Source organism: Crinia signifera, chromosome 7 (genome assembly GCF_055691185.1).
Source record: "Crinia signifera chromosome 7, ASM5569118v1, whole genome shotgun sequence".
Taxonomy (NCBI): Eukaryota; Metazoa; Chordata; class Amphibia; order Anura; family Myobatrachidae; genus Crinia; species Crinia signifera.
The window spans coordinates 1,184,233-1,211,790 of record NC_139223.1 but is presented as its reverse complement, the minus strand read 5'-3'; the positions used below and the strand labels follow the sequence as shown (position 1 = coordinate 1,211,790).

The following is a 27,558-nucleotide window of genomic DNA, read 5'->3' as shown; positions in this document are numbered from 1 at the left end:
GCCACCCTCTCTCCCCTGCCACGGGCAGACACGGTGTACCACCTTCTCTCCCCTGCCACGGGCAGACACGGTGTACCACCCTCTCTCCCCTGCCACGGGCAGACACTGTGTACCACCCTCTCTCCACTGCCACGGGCAGACACGGTGTACCACCCTCTCTCCCCTGCCACGGGCAGACACGGTGTACCACCCTCTCTCCACTGCCACGGGCAGACACGGTGTACCACCCTCCCTCCCCTGCCATGGGCAGACACGGTGTACCTCCCCCTCTCCCCGTAGACATGGTGTACCACCCTCCCTCCCCTGCCACGGGCAGACACGGTGTACCTCCCCCTCTCCCCGTAGACATGGTGTACCACCCTCTCTCCCCGTAGACACGGTGTACCTCCCTCTCTCCCTTGCCACGGGCAGACACGGTTTACTCAGAGAAATGAAGGGTAATTACTGCAGTGTATATGTAGAAGGGGAGAACATGGAATTGTCTTTGTCTTTCAGTCTCTGTTCCTCCCTCATGGCTTCCCGGACAGTGTGAGCGAGGATTATCTGGAGTACCAGCTCTGGGACACCCTGCAGGTAACCTGTCCCACATAGGAACGTGTCCCCTCTCCTGTCTGTGTCTCATTACGTGTCTTCTCTTCCAGGCCTTCTCCAGCAGTGTCACCGGTTCTCTGGCTACTCATTCAATTCTCCGTGGGTCAGGAGTCGGGGACAGTTCAGCCACTGTCACAGCCGCTACCGTCACCTGGATCCTGAGAGGTGCTGTCTGTCTTGTGTATGCACTCTCTGATGTCACACCCTCTGTCTTGTGTATGCACTCTCTGATGTCACACCCTCTGTCTTGTGTATGCACTCTCTGATGTCACACCCACCGGTGGTCTCTCTTTGATTTCACACCCTCTGTCAGTGCTGTCTGTCTTGTGTATGTACTCTCTGATGTCCCACCCACCGGTGGTCTCTCTCTGATGTCACACCCTCTGTCAGTGCTGTCTGTCTTGTGTATGCACTCTACACCCTCTGTCAGTGCTGTCGCTGTTCATCCATCTCTCATACACTGGTGGTCTCTCTCTCTGATGTCACACCCTCTGTCAGTGCTGTCACTTTACACCAGGGCTGGGCAACACCGGCCCTCCAGATGTTAATGAACTACACATCCCAGGATGCTTTGCATTAGTTTTGCTATGTGGCCATGCTGGGATGTGTAGTTCATCAACATCTGGAGGGCCGGTGTTGCCCAGCCCTACTTTACACCCATCTCTTGTACACTGGTGGTCTCTCTGATGTCACACCCTCTGTGAGTGCTGTCACTTTACACCCAACTCTTGTACAATGGTGGTCTCTCTCTCTCTGATGTCACACCCACTGGCAGTCTCTCAGATATCACACCCTTCTCTTGTACACTGGCTGTCTCTCTCTCTGATATCACACCCTCTGTCATTGCTGTCACTGTTCACCCATCTCTCATATACTGGTGGTCTCTCTGTTGTCAGTCGTTTTTTCTTCGGGAGACATCAGGGGCCACAGGGATAACAGTGGGTAGAGAGTGGATGAGTGACCATTCCAGCACCAGAAAGGTTAAACTTCTGGCTGCTCCCAGTCAGCCCTGGCTCCTCCCCTCCTCTCCCCCGCCTCCAGGCCCATCTAGTTTCAGTTTTAGTTGTGCTGGCAGGAGCCAACGCACTAGAGCGGGGATGACATTGGTGTCAATGACAGGGCAGCAGTGCAGGGGGTCTTTTAGACCCCTGCGCTGCCACCCCGTCACCCGGGCCCGACAGCTGCACACCACTCACGGGTGTGTGATCAATACAGTTAATGCGCTCCCCGCTTCAATAACTGTAACAGCCTGGCAGGGGGGACCGCCGGGCTGTGCTAGCAATAGACCGGACTGGTCCGCCATCTGTCCCACTGGACCGGTGTGTGTTTGCAGCGGCGTCGGTAAGTGGAGCCGCCCAGCGCTTGCCGGATCCCCACCATTTTACCGCATTAGGTCTAAATCACTGGGTGGCCATTTGCTAGTAGGGGGATGGAGCCTCTCCTCACACAGCCCCTCTCCCGGGGACAGGAGGAAGGATATACCCACGTGAGTCTCCTCCCCTGATCACTTCCTGCCTGCTGCATAGTGATAGAGGGACACGGAGAGCACTCAGCCAGACCGGGGTCCACCTTTTCACAGCCAGGCCATTTGGGCAAATCCCCCCTGTACCTCTCCTACTGGAGCACAGGTTACAGCAATGTATGCTCCTGCCGGCCATAGTGCTTTGCGGAGCTCAGTGCCACTTTATTATTTGCATTGTATGTGTGCTGTGTCTCTTATACTGTGTTCACACCATCACTGCCTGTCAGAAGTATAGGTGTTAGCTGTACCAGTGTAGCTGCCTCTTGTACAATGTCAGAGGACAGCGATAGTGACACAGGGGCTCCTACATTGGTGTCCTGCACACGTTGCAAGGCGAGCGTCCCCAGCTTGAGGAGGGTTTTGGGGGCAGGGTATCAATGCACATGAGGCAGATTGTGTTGGATGCTGAGATAGAGATAAGAGTATTGGGCCCCCTGTTTATTATGATTTCTCAGAATGATACTCTGTGTTATAATCAGTGTTGTGCTACCACTAACAATTATGTTAATAAGATGGGGGGGGGGATAGGCAAGAGAATGTCTAGGTGTGGTGCGCCAGGAGAAAAAATACTTATTTTAACCAATAAAAATTAACTTTTATTAGATTTTTCTTTAACAAGCAGTGAAATCTTAAAAGAAACAAAGTGAATAATTGTGTGTGTTACAATAGCACGTGCTGGTTTTACCGTGTAGTTGAGTATCCTCTTAAGTGTCAATAAATCTAGTTTCAGCGCATGTACTGCAGTGGCCGTGGTCCTGTATGTGTGATATAGAATGGCTGTCTCTGAACGAGAGGAGAGTAATGTCCCTTTCCCACTGCAGCTCTTAAACATAAAATTGCCATTTTTTTAGCCTTTTTAAAACGGGTAGAGCTGCAGTGGGAAAGCTCCAGGTTGCTTTACCCGTTTAACAAATACCAGAATTTGTTAAACGGGTAAAAATCAGTGTTTTACCCTTTTAAGAGACTTTTTTTGCCAGTAGGAAAGGCATTAAACGGTATTTATTAATAATAATAAAGGTTAAGAACATGATGGGCTTCCTGCATGTGATGACTGTACAGTGGGGCAAGAAAGGTCCATTTATATGACAGCCCATGTTTACAGGCAATTGTGGGTTAGGTAGTAAACTTCAACATTAACATGTGCACAATGGTGATGCAGTCCGTATACCAGTTGCTGCAGCCCACTGACTGTGTGTACGGGTATATGAATAGCTATCAGGATGGCTTAAACAGCATGCAGTGTGCTGATAGTCGAGCCCTTACAAGGGCTGTCCAACAATAGCTCTGAAACTGACCAATCGAGTGATGAAAGAGGGCACACGGGAGGAAGCCTGCACTGATATAGCGGGGTCACTCCACAGATCGATTTGGGGAGGTTAAGGATGTAGGGTCCTGGCTTGGCAATATTAAGAGGTAGCGTTCCTCCACAAAGATGGTGATGCCCGTCCTAGGATCCCGCACTCCAAGGGGTGAGAGTGGTCTCAATGTGTATTGAGACCGTGCTGGCAGGCACAAACCGGAGAGGATGATGGATTGTTAAAAGCAGCTGGATGGGTGTACCACTGGCCAATGTGTTTCGCTGCCCCTGCAGCTTTTTCAAGGTGGTTTGCTATGCCAGCAGGCCAAGAGTCTTGCAAAGGGGGAGGGAATGGTGTAGGCATACCTTAAATCAAGGCATAAAAACTACACATGGCTAAATGCTTGATGTGTGATAAAGCACTGGCTGACAACTATGTAGGCAGTGTGTATGAAGAATGTAAAAAGCCTCAGCAAATCCCAGTGGCCCAAATGTCTGGTCTGGTGGATATGTTAAAAAATGCCCTAGCGGATACCTTCGTGACAAAGGAGAACATGGCAAAATTGTACTGGTAAAAGAAGCCGGGCTAGCCTGAGTGAGATATCAACTGACTCTAATGAGGAGTTAATGGCTGATGCTTTGGAGGAAGAGGATATAGTGCAAGATGTATCAGAATCAGATTTCAACCCTGAGATGGTAGAAAATCTGCTAGTATTGATACATAAGTTCCTTGAGATTGAGGATACCCAAGAAGAAGTAAAATTACAGGACTTGTTGCTTAGTGATTCGGTATGGAATCCCGGCGGTCGGAATCCCGACTGCCGAAATCCCGACAAGGGGGGGGACATGGAGCGCCCCCCCCCTCGCGGGCTGACTGTGCTCGCCACGTAGCGGGCCCGGTGCCTCGCTACGCTCAGCACGCTAATTTATTCTCCCTCTATGGGTGTCGTGGACACTGTCATGAACCTGACTTGGTTCACAGTTATTTCCTGAGGTTTCGATGCCTGTCTGTTTTCTAGCTGCTGCTGTTGCAGCTGCTCTGCATTCTCAGTGATTAGAACTCCTGTGAAGCTCCCTGAGTTCAGCACCAGTCACATGATCCCAGGTAACTCAAGGCATACTTCCTGGTTCTGTCTGCTGCAAGCTGCAGACAATCAAGAAATCACCTGGAGGGATATAAGCCAGCTTCCCAGAGTCCTCCTTGCCTTGAACAAATGCTTTACCTGTTCCAGAGTTCTCCTGTGTTCAGAGGAAGTTCCCAAGGCTCCAGAATATCCAGGTTCACCTGTGTCCCTGTCTACAGCTTTTCTCCCAGCTGCTGTTACTTTCCTGGTTCGTCCGATCTCCAGAAGACTCCTGCGATACCATCCCTGCAGTCGAGTATAAGGTGTCTCGCTGAGCACCTCACTGGCTCTTAAGTCAGTTGCCATTTTCAGTGACTATCAACATCTCGTCCTGAACTGCCGACAGGCTCCGTCGACTCCAGGGTTGACACCCCTCTGCTGTGTATCATAGTGACTTACCATCTACGTCCTATTGCTCCAGCGTATCCCCAGAGTCTCTCACCAGCTGTCGACACCATTGGTCGACATCTCCTGCAATTCCCAGATTGCGTCCTCCTTGCTGAGCTCTCAAAGCTCCTTCCCGAGCTCAAGTATTCTCGCCCCAGCCTGCGTCCAGAGGACCAGGGCAGGGGGCCGCGACCTGCCTGTCAGACGCAGCTAAGTCCAAAGCTCCTTGCGGGGCTCCCTGGTGAATACCGCTGGCAGGTTAGACTCCGCGCCCCTGTTCCTGGTCTCCGCCAACACTCTGGTTCGCTGATCTCCTGTCCCTCCTTGTATGTCACACATCAAGCCTCCAGCGTTCTGCTACCCAGCGCCCTCCACTGGTCCACCACGGTCACAGCCGGGAACACAAAAGCCGCCTGCGCTGACAGACACCCACAGAGGAAAAAAGTTTTGGGATTTCGGCAGTTGGGATTCCAGCGTCGGGATTCTGAACGCCAGGATTCCGACCGCTGGGAAATTGACCGCATCCCGTTTCTTACAGACAAAAGAAGGAAAGGTAAAACTTTCCCATTGCCCCAGTCTCAAAGATATAGTCATGGATGAATGGAAGCACCCTGACAAAAGGGTAACGGTACCCCTTAAAATAAATAAAATGTACCTATTTCAGAAAGACCAAGTAATGACATGGGAGGAGCTGCCTAAAGTCGATGCAGCCATTGCAAGAATATCCAAAAAGACAACACTTCCGCTGGAAGACGCAAATATTTTTAAAGATCCAATGGAAAGGCGCATTGAACTAAGGTTAAGGAAACAGCATCTAACCAGAGGGGCAGCATTAAAACCAGCAGCATCGATGGCAGTGACGGCCAGGGTACTTAGAGGATGGTGTCAGCAGCATGAAGCTGATATGCTGGATGGGATCAAGAGATCTGAGCTACTGAAAGGCGTCCAAATATCCAATTGGCAATTGAATTCTTGTGCGAGGCCTCATTGGATTCAGTGAGGCTGGCGGCTAGGGCTTCGGCCACAGCAGCGGTAGTCAGGAGGGCCCTTTGGCTTAAGCCTTGGGCAGCAGATGTCCAATCTACAAAATAAACTCTTGACACTTCCGTTGCAGGGAGAATACCTGTTTGGCGCACAACTAGAGGAAATCATTACTAAGCTGTCAGGGGGGCAAATCAGTATGGTTGCCCCAAGACAAAACTGACAAGAAAAGCTATACTAATAGGCAGTTTAAATATCAGCCACAGGATTACAAAGAAGCAAGAGCCTATCGCCCAGGAAGAGGTTATCGGAGAAGTAATTGGTCGTCCAGGACTCATTTTTGAGGTCAAAGAGGAAGAGAATGCAAGTTCTTTCCACGTCAGAACTCACAATGACACCAGAAGTTTGGAGGTAGGTGCCAGGTTGCTGCAGTTCTTAAGCGCCTGCCAGAGATCCACAACGGACAATTGGGTCTTGGAAATTGTGAAGGAAGGATACAAGATAGAATGCAGCAAACTTCCAGGAATTTTTTTTACGGAATCCCCAGTGCCAGGAAACAAGGCGGAGAGAGAAGCGTTAATCTCAAGTTTAAAAACTATGATAGAGCAAAAGGTGGTAGTGAGAGTACCGTGATCACAGATGACCAAGGGGTGGTACTCCCAGATTTTTTGTAGTACAGAAACCATCAGGGGGATTCAGAACGATATTGGACTTAAGAAGAATCAATCAATTTGTCCAAGCAAGAACCTTCAAGGTTAGGTCAGGGTAAATATGAACTTGTCTATGTATATGTTATTGTTGATTGTCATGTAATTGTTTTTTGTACAGTGAAAGTTGGAATGTGAGTCTTTTATACATATTTGCAAATTCCTTTTCTAACCACTGTATAATGTTCTATGATGTCTTTGTGAGTATTGAAAAAAAAATAATAAATAAAGACGCAATCAAAAAAAAAAAAAAAAAAAGAACCTTCAAGGTTCCATATGTCACGGGCTGGTCTTGTGTTCTCGGCAATGACTTGGGTGAGCCAGTGAAGGGCGCAGGGAACTGGAAGCTAGGTGGTTTCAGGTACTGGGTACTCATGCACTAGGATGCGATGGGGATAACCTGCGGGATGCGCAGAGAATTGGCTAGACCCAGAGGCAGAGTCTAAGCCGACAGTGGTTTTCACCAATGACCCCCGCAAGGGGACATGGATTTCCCTGCAACTGCCGACCAGGTCGCGGCCTTCTGCCCGGGTTCTTCTGTGGATCGATGGCACTGAATGCTGAATAGCAACACAGGGGGATGACTGAAGCAAGGAGTCCAGGGTGGGATAAACTGGATACTGATGATGCGGCCTAAAAGCCGGATGATGGTATTCGATGGTGTTCAATGGTGCGGCTTGGGAGCCGAAAAGGTAATCGGTATGGGGACCGGCAGGTATCCGGAGACTGTGCTGATAACACTGGATTGTACTCAGAGAGCTGGATCACACTAGAGGTGGAATAGTGGAGTCTTCTGGTAGAAATGGAATAACCAGGTAGCAGCAGGTAATAGCAGGTAATGGCAGGACACAGGCAACCGGGTCTCCGGAGCAAGCTGGGAGCCTTGGAGAGCTTGACGCTGGAGAACTGCCAGTTGTTAGGGGAAACTGACAACTGCAGTCTGAGACCCAGAGATACTTGGAGACGACCAGGAGTCAGTAAAAGTGTCAACGGCCTGGAAGCACAGCACAGGCGCGTCCCCACCCTTAGGTGGCTGCTTTAGGACTTCCCACTGTCATCCCTCTGGCCCCTGACGTCTCCCGAAGAAAATAACGAGATTTCTCCTTCATCCACTAGAAACATAGATTTTGACGTCAGATAAGAACCCAACTAGTCTGCCCCTTTTTTAAACATGTTACCGCAAACCATATTTGATCCTTATTTTTTTGTAAGGATATAAATATGCCTATCCCAAGCATGTTTAAATTGTACTGCTGTATTTGCCTCTACCACCTCTGATGGGAGGCTATTCCACTTATCCACTACTCTTTCTGTGAAGTGATTTTTCCTCAAATTTCCCCTGAATCTTCCTACCCTTAGTGTCAGTGCATGTACTCGTGTTCTGCTGCTCCTCTTCCTGTGAAGAATGTCTCCCACCTGTACCTTCCTCCCTCTAGTGTCAGTGCATGTCCTCGTGTTCTGCTGCTCCTCTTCCTGTGAAGAATGTCTCCCACCTGTACCTTCCTCCCTCTAGTGTCAGTGCATGTCCTCGTGTTCTGCTGCTCCTCTTCCTGTGACTAATGTCTCCCACCTGTACCTTCCTCCCTCTAGTGTCAGTGCGTGTCCTCGTGTTCTGCTGCTCCTCTTCCTGTGACTAATGTCACCCACCTGTACCTTCCTCCCCCCAGTGTCAGTGCATGTCCTCGTGTTCTGCTGCTCCTCTTCCTGTGACTAATGTCACCCACCTGTACCTTCCTCCCCCCAGTGTCAGTGCGTGTCCTCGTGTTCTGCTGCTCCTCTTCCTGTGAAGAATGGCTCCCACCTGTACCTTCCTCCCCCTAGTGTCAGTGCGTGTCCTCGTGTTCTGCTGCTCCTATTCCTGTGAAGAATGTCTCCCACCTGTACCTTCCTCCCCCTAGTGTCAGTGCATGTCCTCGTGTTCTGCTGCTCCTCTTCCTGTGAAGAATGTCTCCCACCTGTACCTTCCTCCCTCTAGTGTCAGTGCATGTCCTTGTGTTCTGCTGCTCCTCTTCCTGTGACTAATGTCACCCACCTGTACCTTCCTCCCCCTAGTGTCAGTGCATGTCCTTGTGTTCTGCTGCTCCTCTTCCTGTGACTAATGTCACCCACCTGTACCTTCCTCCCCCCAGTGTCAGTGCGTGTCCTCGTGTTCTGGTGCTCCTCTTCCTGTGACTAATGTCTCCCACCTGTACCTTCCTCCCCCTAGTGTCAGTGCATGTCCTCGTGTTCTGTTGCTCCTCTTCCTGTGACTAATGTCTCCTACCTGTACCTTCCTCCCCCTAGTGTCAGTGCATGTCCTTGTGTTCTGCTGCTCCTCTTCCTGAGAAGAATGTCTCCCACCTGTACCTTCCTCCCTCTAGTGTCAGTGCATGTCCTTGTGTTATGCTGCTCCTCTTCCTGTGACTAATGTCTCCCACCTGTACCTTCCTCCCTCTGGTGTCAGTGCATGTCCTTGTGTTCTTCTGCTCCTCTTTCTGTGAAGAATGTCTCCCACCTGTACCTTCCTCCCCCCAGTGTCAGTGCATGTCCTCGTGTTCTGCTGCTCCTCTTCCTGTGACTGTCTCCCACCTGTACCTTCCTCCCCCTAGTGTCAGTGCATGTCCTCGTGTTCTGTTGCTCCTCTTTCTGTGACTAATGTCTCCTACCTGTACCTTCCTCCCTCTAGTGTCAGTGCATGTCCTCGTGTTCTGCTGCTCCTCTTCCTGTGACTAATGTCTCCCACCTGTACCTTCCTCCCTCTAGTGTCAGTGCATGTCCTCGTGTTCTGTTGCTCCTCTTCCTGTGACTAATGTCTCCCACCTGTACCTTCCTCCCTCTAGTGTCAGTGCGTGTCCTCGTGTTCTGTTGCTCATCTTCCTGTGAAGAATGTCTCCCACCTGTACCTTCCTCCCTCTAGTGTCAGTGCATGTCCTCGTGTTCTGCTGCTCCTCTTCCTGTGACAAATGTCTCCCACCTGTACCTTCCTCCCCCTAGTGTCAGTGCATGTCCTCGTGTTCTGTTGCTCATCTTCCTGTGAAGAATGTCTCCCACCTGTACCTTCCTCCCCCTAGTGTCAGTGCATGTCCTTGTGTTCTGCTGCTCCTCTTCCTGTGACGAATGTCTCCCTCCTGTACCTTCCTCCCCCTAGTGTCAGTGCATGTCCTTGTGTTCTGCTGCTCCTCTTCCTGTGACGAATGTCTCCCACCTGTACCTTCCTCCCCCTAGTGTCAGTGCATGTCCTCGTGTTCTGCTGCTCCTCTTCCTGTGACTAATGTCTCCCACCTGTACCTTCCTCCCTCTAGTGTCAGTGCATGTCCTCGTGTTCTGTTGCTCCTCTTCCTGTGACTAATGTCTCCCACCTGTACCTTCCTCCCTCTAGTGTCAGTGCGTGTCCTCGTGTTCTGTTGCTCATCTTCCTGTGAAGAATGTCTCCCACCTGTACCTTCCTCCCTCTAGTGTCAGTGCATGTCCTCGTGTTCTGCTGCTCCTCTTCCTGTGACAAATGTCTCCCACCTGTACCTTCCTCCCCCTAGTGTCAGTGCATGTCCTCGTGTTCTGTTGCTCATCTTCCTGTGAAGAATGTCTCCCACCTGTACCTTCCTCCCCCTAGTGTCAGTGCATGTCCTCGTGTTCTGCTGCTCCTCTTCCTGTGACGAATGTCTCCCTCCTGTACCTTCCTCCCCCTAGTGTCAGTGCATGTCCTTGTGTTCTGCTGCTCCTCTTCCTGTGACGAATGTCTCCCACCTGTACCTTCCTCCCCCTAGTGTCAGTGCATGTCCTCGTGTTCTGCTGCTCCTCTTCCTGTGACTAATGTCTCCCACCTGTACCTTCCTCCCTCTAGTGTCAGTGCATGTCCTCGTGTTCTGCTGCTCCTCTTCCTGTGAAGAATGTCTCCCACCTGTACCTTGTTAAAGCCCTTGATATATGTGAAAGTTTCTATCATGTCCCCCCTTTCCCTTCTCTGCAGGTATTTTTAAACATGGCGCCTTTAAGGGAGATAGAGTTACTGGGAGGGGTGGAGCTACCGCGCAGTGTGCTCCCAGCGGCCCCGGCATCTCCCCAGTGTGACCTTGCAGCCAGCGGTCATTTTAACTCATAAAGGGCACCTCTGCATTCTTCTGGTGGCTCCACAAAGCTGTGACAGTCTTTGGGCTTAAGAACAGCGCTGCTTATCCCGGTGACCAGACCCCAAGATCTGTGGGTCAGACAGTGGGGTTTAAAGTAAAGTGGGACAGTTTTGGGCTGTATGCAAATTAGGCTATAGCACTCCTGGGTATATACCATAGCGCTGTTCTGGCCTGTGGCATATGTTAGCAATGGCAGGAGGAAACTCCAAAAAATGTGAAAAGTTTAATTCCAAATTTACACAGATTCTGATGGTATGCTGGTGTGTGATAAGTGCACTCCAGAGCCCCCGTTGGCTCAAGCCCCAGAGGACTCTCCTTCCTGGGCATCATGTCACGCCTGTCCTCACAGAGAGACATAGAAACCTCCAGTTCTCAGCAACAAGATCTAGCCTTGGCTGTGGAGGGTTTAACCAAAGCCCTAACACCAGAGCCAGCCCAGGCACCTCAGCTGGTCATGGCTCAAGCCTCTTGCCCTCCCATTTTACAAAAAGAAAGAGACTGCTAACGCAGATAATACAGTATCACACTGATGATGACTTTCTGGACTTAGAGATGGGCGAGTTTGCTCCTGAACTGGAAGAGCAGCAGGCCTTAGTATCTCAAGAGCCTGAACAGGCTGCTCAGGGGTTGGGTGACCTCATTGAAATGGTAAAATTAGCTTTAGATATCGATGACGTGGTGACAGCTCCTGCTCGTCCCTCCCTGTTTGGGGAAAAAAGCCAAAACAGTCATCCTCTTTTCCCCCTGCTGAGGAATTGGATGGTCACTTAATACTAGCGTGGAAAAACCCTGCTAAAAAATTCCAGGCCTCGCGTAGGTTTTTGGCTTCCTACCCTTTATCTATTGAGGGCAGAAAAAAACACCCCCGATGATTGACCCTTCGGTCACATGTCTGTGTCATGGGTCACAACTCTCCGAGATGCCTCGGACCGTAAGCTTGAACTTACTCTTAAGTACATAAATACAGCGGTTGATGTTGTACAGCGTCTTGCTCAGGTCGGGTGCTGGGTTAACAAGGCTGTGGGGGTCTGGGCTGCCCAGATTGCAACGCAATGCAGACGTCCTTACGCAGTTAGCTGAACACATACGTGAAGCTTCTGCGTATTTGGTGGAAGCCTCAAATGATGTTTGTATCATAGCGGCCCGCATTTCTGCACTCTCTATTTCTGCACCCAGGGCTTTGTGGCAGATGCAGAATCAAAGCGAGCTGTAGAAGCACTTCCTTTCACAGGTGAGGTCTTGCTCGGTCCAGAACTAGACAAGTGGCTCTCCCAAGCCACGGGGGGAAAGTCAGCTCCAACTCCTACTTGTAGGATGTTTCAGGGTACATTGTTTCTGTCCTTTCGCCCGCAGGCAAAGTTCCTTGGCCACTTTATAGAGGATCTCGGGGATGAGGAAGAGGAGCTTCCTCCACCGTCCAATAGGCCAATACCACTTCCAAGCCCTCAGCTTGACGGTCCTCCGTCCCACCTGGGGGATCCCAGGGTGTGAGCACATCTTCAAGATTACAAGCTCATGTGGCTTCAATCTTGTCAAGATGCCTGGGTTCGGGACTTGATAGTGTTCGTCTACAAAATCCACTTTCGGCTCCCACCTCCACACCGATTTTCAAAACGGGTTTCCCAGTATCGGTAGAAAAGGGCCGGCTCTTAACCGCGGCTATCACGAAACTCGTGAATGCGGGAGTGGAGATTCCAGTCCGATGGTCAAAGATCTCTAGGTATTTATTCCAGCCTGTTCCTGGTACCAAAGGCAGATGGCTCGGCACAACCAATTCTCAACTTAAAGGATCTGAAGCCGTACCTGCAACTGGTCAAGTTCAAAATGGAGTTCCTGCAATTGGTGATAGCGGGGTTAGAGCAGGGAGAGTTCCTGGTATCTCTCGATCTCCGGGACGGGACGTACATCAAAGAGAATGGTGTCTCCATCCTCAGGTGTTCCAACACCTGATTCGCCGTTTGGGTCGTACTCAGGTGGACCTCATGGTGTCCCGTCACAATTACCAGTTGCCCCTGGACTTCGCTCGGGTGAGAGATCCAGCAGCCGTGGGGTTGGACGCCCTGTCAGCACCCTTGCCTTACCACTTAGTCTACTTCTCCCCCCCCCCCCCCTCCACTGTTGCCTTGTGTACTTCAGCGCATTCAGAGAGAGGAAGTCACGGTTCTCCTGATAGCTCCAGACTGGCCACGCCGGTCTTGGTACACCAACTTAACGGGTTTGCTAATCGACAAGCCGTGGTCTCTGCCTCTTCAAGCCGATCTTCTCAGTCAAAGGCCTTACATCTTTCCAGACTTAAGTTGTCTTCATGTGATGGTGTGGCATCACGGGGGCTGTTATCCCCACCATGATGAAGGCCAGAAAGGAAGTTACCTCCAGACACTACTACCGCATCTGGCATGCTTATGTGTCATGGGTTGAAGACCATGGTGTCTCCACTACCCTTTTTAAGAAGGCAAGGATTCTCCTGTTTTTGCAGCCTGGTCTGGCCTCTAGGTTGAGTCTTGGATCCCTGAAAGTTCAGGTCTCTGCGTTGTCAATCTTTTTTCAAAAACGGTTGGCTCTCTTACCAGAGGTACACACATTTTTTCAAGGGGTGTTGTGGCTGCAACCCCCTTTCCGTCCACCAGGCCAGGTAAGTCTCGGGTCTGGGGGCTCTTTCTCTTCGCCCACTGTTTTTGGTGTTCCATGCGGACTGAGCGGAGCTCCATACAAGTCTCTCCCTTCTACCCAAGGTGGACTCCATATCAATTAACCGATTGTGGTGTCAGCATTTGTGGATGATGCTCCTAAAGCCAGGAATTTTGATGTTGTCATAGCTCTGCATATTTGTGTGGCACGGACTGCATCTATGAGGAAGTCGGATGCTTTATTTGTGACGTATGATCTGGTAAGACGTGGCTGGCCAGCGTCAAAACAGACGCTGCCCCTGTGGATTCATCTTGCCATCCGTCCGGCCTATGTCGCCGATTCTCGACCTCCTCCGGTTTCCATTACAGCACACTCTATGAGATCTGTGGGACCTTCCTGGGCGGCGGCCGGTAGGGTCTCTCTTCAGTAGCTCTGTCGAGCTGCCACTTGGTTGGGTCATCAGAACTTTGTCCGGTTCTACCAGTTTGACACCTTTGCGGATCCAGCTTCTCAGTTTGGGCACTTAGTGTTAAGGGGGTCTCAGCGCTGTCCTGCCTGTGTTGGGAGCTCTGGGACGTCCCCACTGTTACTCCAGTAACATCTAGTGGATGAAGGAGAAAACAACTGATTTTTGTACTTACCGTAAATCCTTTTCTCAGTCCACAGGTGTCACTGGACACCCGCATTGGTGCTGTTACTTCACTTCAGTTACGATCCCGACTTTGAAACCTTGAAGTTTCTTCCTGCCAAGGTTGGTTCTGGTTATGTCTGTTGGAACTTCCTGGTGTGTTACTGTGTGGTGTATGTTTCTCACTGGTCTTTTTCACTTTTCAATCTATCATTGTTTGATTGTTAATGTGTGTTATGTTTAACCTCCTCTTCGGAAGTGTGTTTCTCTCTTCCAGCTCCCTTCAGGCAAAATCCCTGTTTTATGTCTTACCTGTATAATCTTTCTTCGAGGACGTGAGGGGCCACAGGGATCCCTCCCTGCAGCGCCTACTTCATTTGTATTGAAGTTCATAGTTCCTCTGTTGAGGAAACTCACACATGTTACGGTTACGGTTTCTCTGTTGAGGGACCACACACACACACACACACACACACACACACATATATTTGTTGGATTTGTTTCTGTATGGGTTTCTCTTCCTTCTATCTTGTCTCCTGCCTACTGAAACTAGCTGGGTATGGAGGTGGGGTAGAGAAGGGGAGGAGCCAGGGCTGAGTGAGCAGCCAGAAGTTTTAACCTTTCTGGTGCTGGAATGGTCGCTCATCCGCTCTCTACACACTGTTATCCCTGTGGCCCCTGACGTCCTTGAAAAAAGAGATTTAACAGTTAAGACATAAATCTCGCGTTTTCTCATACACTGGTGGTCTCTCTCTCTCTGATGTCACACCCTCTGTCAGTGCTGTCTCTGTACACCCATCACTCCTACACCGGCGGTCTTTCTGATGTCACACCCTCTGCCAGTGCTGTCACTGTACACCCATCTCTTGTACACTGATAGTCTCTCTCTGATGTCACACCCACTGGCTGTCTCTCTCTGATGTCACACCCTCTGTCAGTGCTGTCACTGTACACCCATCACTCATACACCGGCGGTCTTTCTGATGTTACACCCTCGGTCAGTGCTGTCACTATACTCAGTGGCGTAGCTACGTTTTGGGCGCCCCCCCGCCGTTAGGGGGGGGGGCGCCCATACCCACCCCCCGCCGCCGCCCCATCGAGCACCCCCCCCCCGGCCGCCCCGCCGCCTATGCTAACCCCCTCCCCCTCCCCCGCAGTCTTACCTATCGCGCTGGTCCCGGCGGCTCCGTCCGTTCATCTGCTGAGGACCACCACAAAATGGCCGCCCCCGTACAGCAGACAGTTTCAGACAATTGTTTGCTATATGGGGGCGGCCATTTTGTTGTGGTCCTCATCAGAAGAACGGAGCCGCCTGGACCAGCAAGATACGTAAGTCTGCGGGGGATTGGGGGGGTAACTATAGCACCGCAGCCCCCGGCGCCCCCACATGCACAGCGCCCCCCTGCGGTGGCGGGGGCTGCGGTGCTATAGTTACGCCCCTGACTACACCCCCATCTCTTGTACACTGGTGCTCTCTCTCAGATGTCACACCCTCTTTCAGAGCTGTCACTATACTCCCATCTCTTGTACATTGGCAGTCTCTCTCTGATGTCACACCCATTTCTCATACACTGGTGGTCTCTCTCTCTGATGTCAGTGCTGTCACTGTACTCCCATCTCTTGTACACTGACAGTCTCTATGGCTGATGTCACACCCAGTGCTGTCATTGTTTTTCAGTTCTCTGATGATCTCTCTCTGTCTCTCTCTCTTCAGATGGCACAGGGATGGTTGGACGCATTCTGTTCGCCTGGATGAAGGGGTATGAGACATGTCCCCATTTTCTCTCTGCTTCTTACTAAACTAGACCTTGGGTGAAATTTAATTTCACTATCATTCATATGGTATACTGGGTTCTCAATACATTGGGGAAGAAGAGGTCCTCCGCAGGAGACAGGCACATAGAACTCTTTACAGTGGGTGTACTGGCTCCTCCCCTCTACTTTCTCCACATCCTCAGATTTTAGAAAAACGTGCCCTCGGAGAGGCTGCATTTACAGAGCTCCTGAAGAGAGTTTTTCTTCATTTAATTTTGTTTGTTATTATGGGGAGCCTGTTTTGGACTAAACCGCTCCCTGCTTCGTGGGAAGCCAGGGGAGGGTTTCCGTTGCTGGCCTTTGAAGGTACCGAACTGTCCCTGCTGCAGGATCACTGTCCTGTGTGGGTGATTGTCGTGGCGGGCATTGCGCTGCAGCGCTTCACACCCCCAGCTTGCCGCACACCCCTGGCTCAGTCCGAAGACATCTGTGGTGAGTGTTACCTGGGGGCCCCTCTAGTGGGGTACCCTGGTTGATGTGTGGCGTGATGGCGGCAACGGCGGTGTCCCTGCAACAGAACCACACAGCCCCCTGTCCACACTGGATGCTTTACACTGCCTCTGGACCATCAGGGCAGGTGTTAATGTGTTGGCTAGGAATAGCAACAGCACCAGTATAAAGATTAGTAAAAGCACCGGCACCATTGCAAGGGGCGTGGCTTACTCAGAGCAGGGACACAGCTCTCTCAGGGTAAGGGTGTGCTGGTCTCCTCAGTCTGGGAGCTCAGGGTAAGGGTGTGCTGGTCTCCTCAGTCTGGGAGCTCAGGGTAAGGGTGTGCTGGTCTCCAGTCTGGGAGCTCAGGGTAAGGGTCTGCTGGTCTCCTCAGTCTGGGAGCTCAGGGTAAGGGTCTGCTGGTCTCCTCAGTCTGGGAGCTCAGGGTAAGGTTGTGCTGGTCTCCTCAGTCTGGGAGCTCAGGGTAAGGGTGTGCTGGTCTCCTCAGTCTGGGAGCTCAGGGTAAGGGTGTGCTGGTCTCCTCAGTCTGGGAGCTCAGGGTAAGGGTGTGCTGTTCTCCTCAGTCTGGGAGCTCAGGGTAAGGGTGTGCTGGTCTCCTCAGTCTGGGAGCTCAGGGTAAGGGTGTGCTGGTCTCCTCAGTCTGGGAGCTCAGGGTAAGGGTGTGCTGGTCTCCTCAGTCTGGGAGCTCCGGGTAAGGGTGTGCTGGTCTCCTCAGTCTGGGAGCTCCGGGTAAGGGTGTGCTGGTCTCCTCAGTCTGGGAGCTCCGGGTAAGGGTGTGCTGGTCTCCTCAGTCTGGGAGCTCCGGGTAAGGGTGTGCTGGTCTCCTCAGTCTGGGAGCTCCGGGTAAGGGTGTGCTGGTCTCCTCAGTCTGGGAGCTCCGGGTAAGGGTGTGCTGGTCTCCTCAGTCTGGGAGCTCCGGGTAAGGGTGTGCTGGTCTCCTCAGTCTGGGAGCTCCGGGTAAGGGTGTGCTGGTCTCCTCAGTCTGGGAGCTCCGGGTAAGGGTGTGCTGGTCTCCTCAGTCTGGGAGCTCCGGGTAAGGGTGTGCTGGTCTCCTCAGTCTGGGAGCTCCGGGTAAGGGTGTGCTGGTCTCCTCAGTCTGGGAGCTCCGGGTAAGGGTGTGCTGGTCTCCTCAGTCTGGGAGCTCCGGGTAAGGGTGTGCTGGTCTCCTCAGTCTGGGAGCTCCGGGTAAGGGTGTGCTGGTCTCCTCAGTCTGGGAGCTCCGGGTAAGGGTGTGCTGGTCTCCTCAGTCTGGGAGCTCCGGGTAAGGGTGTGCTGGTCTCCTCAGTCTGGGAGCTCCGGGTAAGGGTGTGCTGGTCTCCTCAGTCTGGGAGCTCCGGGTAAGGGTGTGCTGGTCTCCTCAGTCTGGGAGCTCCGGGTAAGGGTGTGCTGGTCTCCTCAGTCTGGGAGCTCCGGGTAAGGGTGTGCTGGTCTCCTCAGTCTGGGAGCTCCGGGTAAGGGTGTGCTGGTCTCCTCAGTCTGGGAGCTCCGGGTAAGGGTGATCTGGTCTCCTCAGTCTGGGAGCTCCGGGTAAGGGTGTGCTGGTCTCCTCAGTCTGGGAGCTTCGGGTAAGGGTGTGCTGGTCTCCTCAGTCTGGGAGCTCAGGTTAAGTAAGGGTGTGCTGGTCTCCTCAGTCTGGGAGCTCCGGGTAAGGGTGTGCTGGTCTCCTCAGTCTGGGAGCTCAGGGTAAGGGTGTGCTGGTCTCCTCAGTCTGGGAGCTCCGGGTAAGGGTGTGCTGGTCTCCTCAGTCTGGGAGCTCAGGGTAAGGGTGTGCTGGTCTTCTCAGTCTGGGAGCTCAGGGTAAGGGTGTGCTGGTCTCCTCAGTCAGGCAGCTCAGGGTAAGGGTGATCTGGTCTCCTCAGTCTGGGAGCTCAGGGTAAGGGTGATCTGGTCTCCTCAGTCTGGGAGCTCCGGGTAAGGGTGTGCTGGTCTCCTCAGTCTGGGAGCTTCGGGTAAGGGTGTGCTGGTCTCCTCAGTCTGGGAGCTCAGGTTAAGTAAGGGTGTGCTGGTCTCCTCAGTCTGGGAGCTCCGGGTAAGGGTGTGCTGGTCTCCTCAGTCTGGGAGCTCAGGGTAAGGGTGTGCTGGTCTCCTCAGTCTGGGAGCTCCGGGTAAGGGTGTGCTGGTCTCCTCAGTCTGGGAGCTCAGGGTAAGGGTGTGCTGGTCTTCTCAGTCTGGGAGCTCAGGGTAAGGGTGTGCTGGTCTCCTCAGTCAGGCAGCTCAGGGTAAGGGTGTGCTGGTCTCCTCAGTCAGGCAGCTCAGGGTAAGGGTGTGCTGGTCTCCTCAGTCTGGGAGCTCAGGGTAAGGGTGTGCTGGTCTCCTCAGTCTGGGAGCTCAGGTTAAGTAAGGGTGTGCTGGTCTCCTCAGTCTGGGAGCTCAGGGTAAGGGTGTGCTGGTCTCCTCAGTCTGGGAGCTCAGGGTAAGGGTGTGCTCGTCTCCTCAGTCTGGGAGCTCAGGGTAAGGGTGTGCTGGTCTCCTCAGTCTGGGAGCTCAGGGTAAGGGTGTGCTGGTCTCCTCAGTCTGGGAGCTCAGGGTAAGGGTCTGCTGGTCTCCTCAGTCTGGGAGCTCAGGGTAAGGGTCTGCTGGTCTCCTCAGTCTGGGAGCTCAGGGTAAGGGTCTGCTGGTCTCCTCAGTCTGGGAGCTCAGGGTAAGGGTCTGCTGGTCTCCTCAGTCTGGGAGCTCAGGGTAAGGGTCTGCTGGTCTCCTCAGTCTGGGAGCTCAGGGTAAGGGTCTGCTGGTCTCCTCAGTCTGGGAGCTCAGGGTAAGGGTCTGCTGGTCTCCTCAGTCTGGGAGCTCAGGGTAAGGGTCTGCTGGTCTCCTCAATATCTTTGAGTCCAGAGTCTTCTGGGCACACATATAAGTGTTAGAGACTGCACACAGCTTCTATACACGTCACACTGACTCTGACTGTTTGGTGTATTACTGTGTGTGTGTGTATTACTGTGTGTGTGTGTGTTGTGGGGTGATACCTTTTCTACAATGGTTAGAAAGTTAACCTGTATGATTTGCAGCACTAAGTTTGTTCCTGCATCCACTTCACAAGTCACTTGTGAACACTGTATGTCACCCCAAAGTAGTGGGGATCTCCACAGCTCAGTGGTATCCCCACACAATTGTGTGGAGGATCACAGGGGGACTCTCAGGAACCTGCCTGGGCAGCATTAAAAGTCTGCTGGAATCTGTGTCCACTAAGCTTACTGCAAATTCCCTGCAGACACTGTAACTGTCCTGTCTGCCAGGGTGGACATTCTCGCTCCCAAACGTGATTTAGCTGACTCTGAGGATTCTGAGGAGGATGTTGATGACACACAACCAGGTTCCCAGGGGTCTCACTCGCTGTTACAGGGGTCTGAGTCTTTAGTACTGGCCATAAGAGAAGTCCTTGATATCCCTCTGGCTGCACCTGTGGAAGGTGATCCCTTTTTTGTGTCTCAAAAAAGGCAGGATGTGGTATTCCCTGAACAGTCTGATTTGGAAGATGCTTTCAAATCGGCTTGGAAAAATCCTGAAAAGAGACTTCATGTGTCAAAATGCTTCAAGTCCACTTCCCCTTTGATGCCGCCGGCAGGCGGGTGTGGGAGGAGCCTCCAGTTGTAGATGCTTCTATACAGGCACGCGTGGTAAATTCAGAAAGTCTGGGTCCTCTGCACCTTTAAACCGCAGCTCAGGCACAGCGCCCCAAAAGCCCTCAGCATGAAGGGCTACACCCACCATGAGATCTACTAGCGGTGGGGGCACGGTTGTCGTTTTTCAGCCAGGTGTGGGGAGATTCCTGCCTCAGTCCATGGGTCAGGGGTCTTATTTCGCACGGCTACAAGCTGGAGTTCGACGGGTTGCTGCCGCACAGATTCTTTCAGTACAGACTCCCGGCTGCGGCAAGGGATCAGTTGGTCCTCAGGCAAGCTGTACAGAAGCTGCAGGACTCCCAGGTTATAATACCTGTTCCGGAATAGGAACAGGGCAAAGGGTATTACTCCACCCTGTAGTACCGAAGCCGGACGGCACGTGAGACCCATCCTCTAACTGAAATCCTTGAACCCCTTTTTGAGGGTGTTCAAGTTCAGTATGGAGTCTCTGAGGTTGGTTGTGGCTGGCCTCGAAGAAGGGGAGTTCCTAGCGTCCTTGGAAGTGGAGGACGCATACCTTCACATTCCCATATGGCAACCACAACAGGCTTACCTCAGGTTCGCAATTGGAAACAAGCATTTCCAGTTCTAAGCCTTGCCTTTTGGCCTGTCCACGGCTCTGCGCATCTTTACCAAGGTGGTGGTGGAAATTATGTCCTTGCTAAGGGCTCAAGGGGTAAATGTTATCCCATACCTGGACGATCTGCTGATAAAGGCGAGAGCAGAAGAACTGTTGAGAGCGGATATCACCACCACACTGCAGGTACCTGCAAAAGTCCTCACTTACCCCATCCAGGTGTCTCCAGGGGATGATTCTGGATACAGTGGAACAGAGTGTTTCTTCCAGAGGAAAAGATGGTAGCCACTCAACTGCTGGTAGTGGCAGTCCTTACACCGGTTCTGGTGTCAGTCCATCCAACTACTGGGAAAAATGATGGCCTCCTTTGAGGCTCTTCAGTTCGGGAGGTTCCACTCCCGGACTTTCCAGTTGGATCTTTTGGCCAAATGGTCGAGTTCCCATCTGCAGATGCACAGGCGGATACGTCTGTCGTCCCAGGCAAGGCTGTCCTTGCAATGGTGGCTTCACCCGCAAAACCCCTTGGCGGGCAGACGTTTTGGGGTCCGGGATTGGGTCCTACTGACGACAAACGCCAGTCCCCTCGGCTGGGGAGCAGTGACATAGGGAAGATGTTTTCAGGTAAAATGGTCTCTGTGGGAGTCCAAACTTCACATCAATTGTTTGGAACTCCGAGCTGTCCATTATGCGATCCGGTAGGTAGCCCCCTGGTTGCAGAGCCAGGCAATCCAGGTTCAATTGGACAACACAACAACGGTTGCGTACATCAACCGGCAGGGGGGGACAAAGAGCAAGACCTGCATGAGGGAGGTATCCAAGATCTTTGTTTGGGCAGAGGCTCACCTTGTCGGCCATATTCATTCCGGGTGTGGACAACTGGGAGGCGAACTTCCTCAGTTGTCACGAGTTGCAACCAGGAGAGTGGAGTATCAGTCCCCAGGTGTTTACGCAGATTGTGGATCAGTGGGGATTACCACAAATCGACCTGATGACGTCCAGTATCAACAAAAATGTGGGCAAGTATTGCTCCCGGTGCAGGGACCCTCAGGCAGTGACAGTCGATGCACTAACGAGGATTTGTTTGGTCGTTCAACCTGGTTTACCGGTTTCCTCCCATTCCTTTGAAGTCGTGTGCTAAAAATAATTCAAAGCCAAGGAGTGGATGTGATTCTGGTGGCCCCGGATTGGCCTCGAAGGGCGTGGTACGCAGATCTTCAGGCCATGGTCGTAGGGATCCAGTGGCATCTACCTCTCGTAGTCGACTTACTCATTCAGGGGCCCTTCATTTACCAGGACTTAGGGCGGCTTTGTTTAACAGCCTGGCGGTTGAGAGGCAGATTTTAGCCAGAAAAGGTCTTCATGCTTTTGTCATTTCCACCATGACCCAGGCTAGGAAACCCGTGATGGCTTTCCATTACCATAAGATCTGGATAAAGTATGTAGCCTGGTGTGAAATTAATTTGTTTCCACCTGTGGATTTTGAACTGGATCGTTTTCTACGATTTCTGCAGTCAGGCTTGGACTTGGGCCTACGGCTAGGTTCCTTGAAGGTACAGATTTTGGCTCTTTCCAGACCTTTCTCCAGGGGGTTTTGAGGATTCAAACCCCCTTTGTGCCACCTACAGCTCCCTAGGACCTTTATGTGGTCTTACAGTTCCAGCAGTCGTCTTGGTTTGAAGCACTGACGTCAACTGATTTGAAGTACCTCACACATACGTTCATTCTCCTCGGGCACAGTTTTTCCTTAACTGAGGCTGTGGAGGAGGAAGTAGAGGGGAAGCGTACCCCAGGGATCTGTACTTGGACCAGTGCTTTTTAATATCTTTATTGGTGATATTGCAAATGGATTGAGGGTAAAATGTGCCTTTTTGCAGATGACACAAAGGTATGCAACAGGGTAGACACACCAGGAGGGGTAAAACAAATGATTGATGATCTAGGTAGATTAGAGGAATGGTCAAGAGCATGGCAACTACAGTTTAATGCCAAAAAATGCAAAATCATGCACTTGGGTTGCAAAAATCCAAAGACTAAATATAGTATAAATGGCACTATAATGGAAACTACTGAGGAAGAGAGGGATCTAGGTGTCACTATTTCAGGGGACTTAAAGGCAGGTAGGCAATGTAACAAAGCAATGAAGAAGGCAAGTCAGATGCTTGGTTGCATAGGGAGAGGTATCAGCAGTAGAAAGAAAGAAGTAATAATGCCACTGTATAGGTCATTGGTACGACCTCACCTAGAGTATTGTGTTCAGTTCTGGAGGCCATATCTCCAGAAGGATATAAATACATTAGAGACTGTACAAAGAAGGGCAACTAAAATGGTGCATGGCCTACATCACATAACATACCAGGAAAGACTAAAAGATCTTAATATGTATAGTTTAGAGCAGAGAAGGGAAAGGGGGACATGATAGAAACTTTCAAATATATCAAGGGTTTTAACAAGGTACAGGTGGGAGACATTCTTCACAGATAGAGGAGCAGCAGAACACGAGGACATGCACTGAAACTAGAGGGAGGAAGATTCAGGGGAAATGTGAGGAAGAATTACTTCACAGAAAGAGTAGTAGATAAGTGGAATAGCCTCCCAACAGAGGTGGTAGAGGCAAATACAGTAGTACAATGTAAACATGCTTGGGATTGGCATATTGATATCCTTACAAAAAAATAAGGATCAAATATGGTTTGAGGTAACATGTTTAAAAAAGGGGCAGACTAGATGGGCCAAGTGGTTCTTATCTGCCGTCAAATTCTACACCCACTGTAAAGAGTTCTATGTGCCTGTCTCCTGCGGAGAACCTCTTCTTCCCCAATGTATTGAGAACCCACTATATCATATGAACTTCGTGAAAAGGATTTACCGGTAGGTATTAAAATCCTATTATTAAGAGAGATTTAGAAAGTGAAAGATTTGGTAAGAAATCACCAGCTTTTTTTAAAGTGGCAATCATTTACACTGCAAAATCAAACTGGTTTTGCAGTGTAAATGATTGCCACTTTCTGAATCTCTCTTCCTACTAAATTTCTCTCCTTGTGTTCTCTTTATCTGAGGGAGGATTGGAGGAGTTGAAGTGATTTTGGGGTGAAGGGGGAGGTGGAGCTGTGTAGTTATGTCAGGGGGGAGGTGGGGCTGCATAGTGATGTCGGGGGCAGGTGGAGTGGTGTAGTGATTATGGGGTGAAGGAGGAGGTGGAGCTGTGTAGTGATGTCAGGGAAGAGGTGGGGCTGTGTAGGGATGTCAGGGGGAGCTGAAGCTGCGTAGAGATGTCGGGTGGATTTGGAGCTGTGTAGTGATTTGGTTTTGGGGTGAAGGGGGAGGTGTGTAGTGATATCACGGGGAAGTGGAACTGTGCAGTGATGTCGGGGAAGTGGAACTACGCAGTGATGTCGGGCGGATTGGAGCTGCGTAGAGATGTCAGGGGAGGTGGAGTTGTGTTGTGATGTCATGGGGAAGGTGGAGCTGTGTTGTGATGTCAGGAGGAAGGTGAAGCTGCGTAGTGATGTCAGGGGGGGAGGTGAAGCTATGTAGTGAAGGCAGGGGGAAGGTGGAGCTGTGTAGTGATGTCGGGGGGAGGTGGAGCTGTGTAGTGATGTCAGGGGAGGTGGAGTTGTGTTGTGATGTCATGGGGAAGGTGGAGCTGTGTTGTGATGTCAGGAGGAAGGTGAAGCTGCGTAGTGATGTCAGGGGGGGAGGTGAAGCTATGTAGTGAAGGCAGGGGGAAGGTGGAGCTGTGTAGTGATGTCGGGGGGAGGTGGAGCTGTGTAGTGATGTCAGGGGGAGATGGAGCTGTATAGTGATTTTGGGATGAAGGGGGAGGTGAAGCTGTTTAGTAATATCAGGGGGAAGGTGGAACTGTGCAGTGATGTCGGGGGGAGGTGGGTCTGCGTAGAGATGTCGGGAGGGGCGGGGGTTGGAGCTGTGTAGAGATGGTGGCGGGGGGGGGGAGCTGTTTAGTGATGTGAAGCTGTGTAGTGATGTCATGGGGGAGGTGGAGCTGTGTTGTGATGTCATTGGGGAGGTGTAAGCTGCGTAGTCATGTCAGGGGGGAGTTGGAGCTGTGTAGTGTTATCGGGGGGAGTTGGAGCTGTGTAGTGATGTCGGGGAGGTGGAGCTGTGTAGTGATGTCAGGGGGGATGGTGGAGCTGTGTAGTGATGTCAGGGGGAAGGTGGAGCTGTGTAGTGATGTCGGGTTAGGTGTAAGCTGCGTAGTGATGTCAGGGGGAGGTGTAAGCTGCGTAGTGATGTCAGGGGGAGGTGTAAGCTGCGTAGTGATGTCAGGGGGAGGTGTAAGCTGCGTAGTGATGTCAGGGGGAGTTGTAAGCTGCGTAGTGCTGTCAGGGGGAGGTGGAGCTGCGTAGTGATGTCAGGGGGAGGTGGAGCTTTGTAGTGATGTCAGGGGGTACAGGCGCAGCTGTGTAGGGATGTTATAGGGTACAGGCGGAGTTGTGTAGCAATATGAGAGTACAATGGCTCCATTTTGTCCTGGATAGATGTTTAGGGGTTTGTAAAGCATACTTATAAAGCTTTCCCTTTTGTTTCCTTTCTCCCATTTTTTATTTAGAAGCCGACTTGACTGTGACGCTAAGAGATGGAGGTAATGGGCAATACCTGTACATAGGCCCCATGGGGTACAGCGGTATTCTGTGTTCTGTTGGTATCTGTAATGTAATGATGGCGAGTTTGCATTCTCATTGTACTATTCCCATGATAAAAGGAATTCCCGGTAACATGGACACCAACAATACCTCTCATTGTTCCTCGTTGCCTTCTTCCCATTCAGACTCCGAATTAGATCGTGTGGGTCTTCACGTACATAGCGCCTTTTCTCTCTCCAGTGTAAGCAGCGGTGTAGCTAGGTGCCACAGTGCCCAGAGCAAGGGCATGCTTTGCGCCCCCCCAACCTATTACATTATTAAATATGCACCCCCAGGCTGCTCCCCTGTCTATCAACAGGACACCACACAGGCCGCTACTGCTCCCCCTGTCTTACCCAGGGCCGGTGCAGGCCCGGTCAGTGCCCCAGATGATCCCCTCCCCCCTCCGACCCGGTCCAGGGAGGGGAGGTGGATGCGATGCGGCCGTCGACCTACTCCACGGGGAGGGGGGGGGGGGAGGATATATGCCGTGATCCATGGGGGGCAGTGCAGCGTGGAAGCGCCGTGGACAGCCCTTCTCCCCCCGGCGGCACTGGGTGGGCAGCGAAGAAAAGGGACACCGAGGAAAACTTCTCAGCAAGTGGGGGGTGGTTAGGGGGGTGGTCGGCTCTGAATCGGCCTGGACGGGGGTGCGGGCAAAGCTGACCTGACTGCAGGGGGGTCCATGCTACAATGTGCCGCCCTCCATTCTCGACAGCAGCAGTCAAGACTCAAGTCCGTGGAACGCACACACAGCCTGTGTTCCCGCTTCCGGCCTCCTGCACTAAACATGTCCTCAGTGCAGGAGGCCGGCGGCCATTTTTCTGTAGACTTTAGATAGCGGGCGGCCGGTCTACAGCAGGGCAGGGTTGCCGTTCGCCGTGTGTGGCTCCGGCTCCATAACAACTTTCGGCGCCTGGAGCTCATGCTCCGCCCTAGCTATGCCTCTGGGTGTAAGTGTGGCGAGGTGCAGTGATACAACTAAACATAGAACATCGTCTGATCTCCATCTATGAGTGTTTGCTGAGCGTATCTTGTGTGTTGGCTGTGGAACTGTTTGCGCTAAAGTACAGGCAATGCAGAAGCTGACTGTGTCCCAGCTCAGCGCTGCTCATACCATCTAAAACATGTCAAGTGCCCTTGTCCAAAATAGTGCCGCAGCATGGAGGGTTAACCCTTTCAGTGCTGTGGCTGGCATTAACCCCATGTGCCGGGCTCTCCGGCCACACTAACACATTTCTATCACAGAGGCACAAGTAGCCTGGGGCGCGCTCTCGTAACGGGGCGATCTCAGTTCAGATAAGGAGTGGCGGTGTGATGGGCACTCTCTGTGTAGATAAGAAGTAGCGGTGTGATGGGCACTCTCTGTTCAGATAAGGAGTCACAGTGTGATGGGCACTCTCTGTTCAGATAAGGAGTCACAGTGTGATGGGCACTCTCTGTTCAGATAAGGAGTGGTGGTGTGTTGTGGCACTCTCTGTTCAGATCAGGAGTGGCGGTGTGATGGGCACTCTCTGTTCAGATCAGGAGTGACGGTGTGATGGGCACTCTCTGTGTAGATAAGAAGTAGCGGTGTGATGGGGCACTCTGTGTAGATTAGAAGTGGCAGTGTGATGTGGCACTCTTTGTTTAGATAAGGCGTGGTGGTGTTATGTGGCACTCTCTGTTCAGATAAGGAGTCACAGTGTGATGGGCACTGTCTGTTCAGATAAGGTGTCACGGTGTTATGGGCACTCTCTGTTCAGATAAGGAGTGGTGGTGTGTTGTGGCACTCTCTGTTCAGATCAGGAGTGGCGGTGTGATGGGCACTCTCTGTTTAGATAAGAAGTCACGGTGTGATGGGGCACTCTCTGTTTAGATAAGGAGTGGTGGTGTGATGGGCACTCTCTGTTCAGATAAGGTGTGGCGGTGTGATGGGGCACTCTGTTTAGAGTGGCGGTGTGATAGGGCACACTCTGTTTAGATAAGGCGTGGCGGTGTGATGGGGCACTCTGTTTAGAGTGGCGGTGTGATGGGGCACACTCTGTTTAGATAAGGCGTGGTGGTGTGATGGCGCACTCTCTGTTCAGATAAGGCGTGGCGGTGTAATGGCGCACTCTCTGTTCAGATAAGGAGTCACGGTGTGATGGGGCACACTCTGTTTAGATAAGGTGTGGCGGTGTGATGGGGCACTCTCTGTTTAGATAAGGAGTGGCGGTGTGATGGGGCACTCTCTGTTTAGATAAGGAGTGGCGGTGTGATGGGCACTCTCTGTTTAGATAAGGTGTGGCGGTGTGATGGGCACTCTCTGTTCAGATAAGGTGTGGCGGTGTAATGGCGCACTCTCTGTTTAGATGAGGCATGGCGGTGTGATGGGGCACTCTCTGTTTAGATAAGGAGTGGCAGTGTGATGGGGCACTCTCTGTTTAGATAAGGCGTGGTGGTGTGATGGGCACTCTCTATTCAGATAAGGAGTGGCGGTGTGATGTGGCACTCTCTGTTT

General features: G+C 51.8%; 1 protein-coding gene across 3 annotated transcripts in view; it reads left to right on the top strand.

Annotated features, from left to right (window-relative positions):
• RUSF1 (RUS family member 1) overlaps positions 1–27,558 on the top strand; it is a 130,644-nt gene that overhangs the window by 15,980 nt on the left and 87,106 nt on the right. For all 3 annotated transcript variants that reach the window (XM_083152190.1, XM_083152191.1, XM_083152192.1), the window contains exons 3-6: positions 496–573; positions 642–756; positions 15,686–15,731; positions 25,004–25,036. In XM_083152190.1, the coding sequence (XP_083008316.1) occupies positions 496–573; positions 642–756; positions 15,686–15,731; positions 25,004–25,036 (272 nt within the window). The remainder of the gene's footprint in view (positions 1–495; positions 574–641; positions 757–15,685; positions 15,732–25,003; positions 25,037–27,558) is intronic.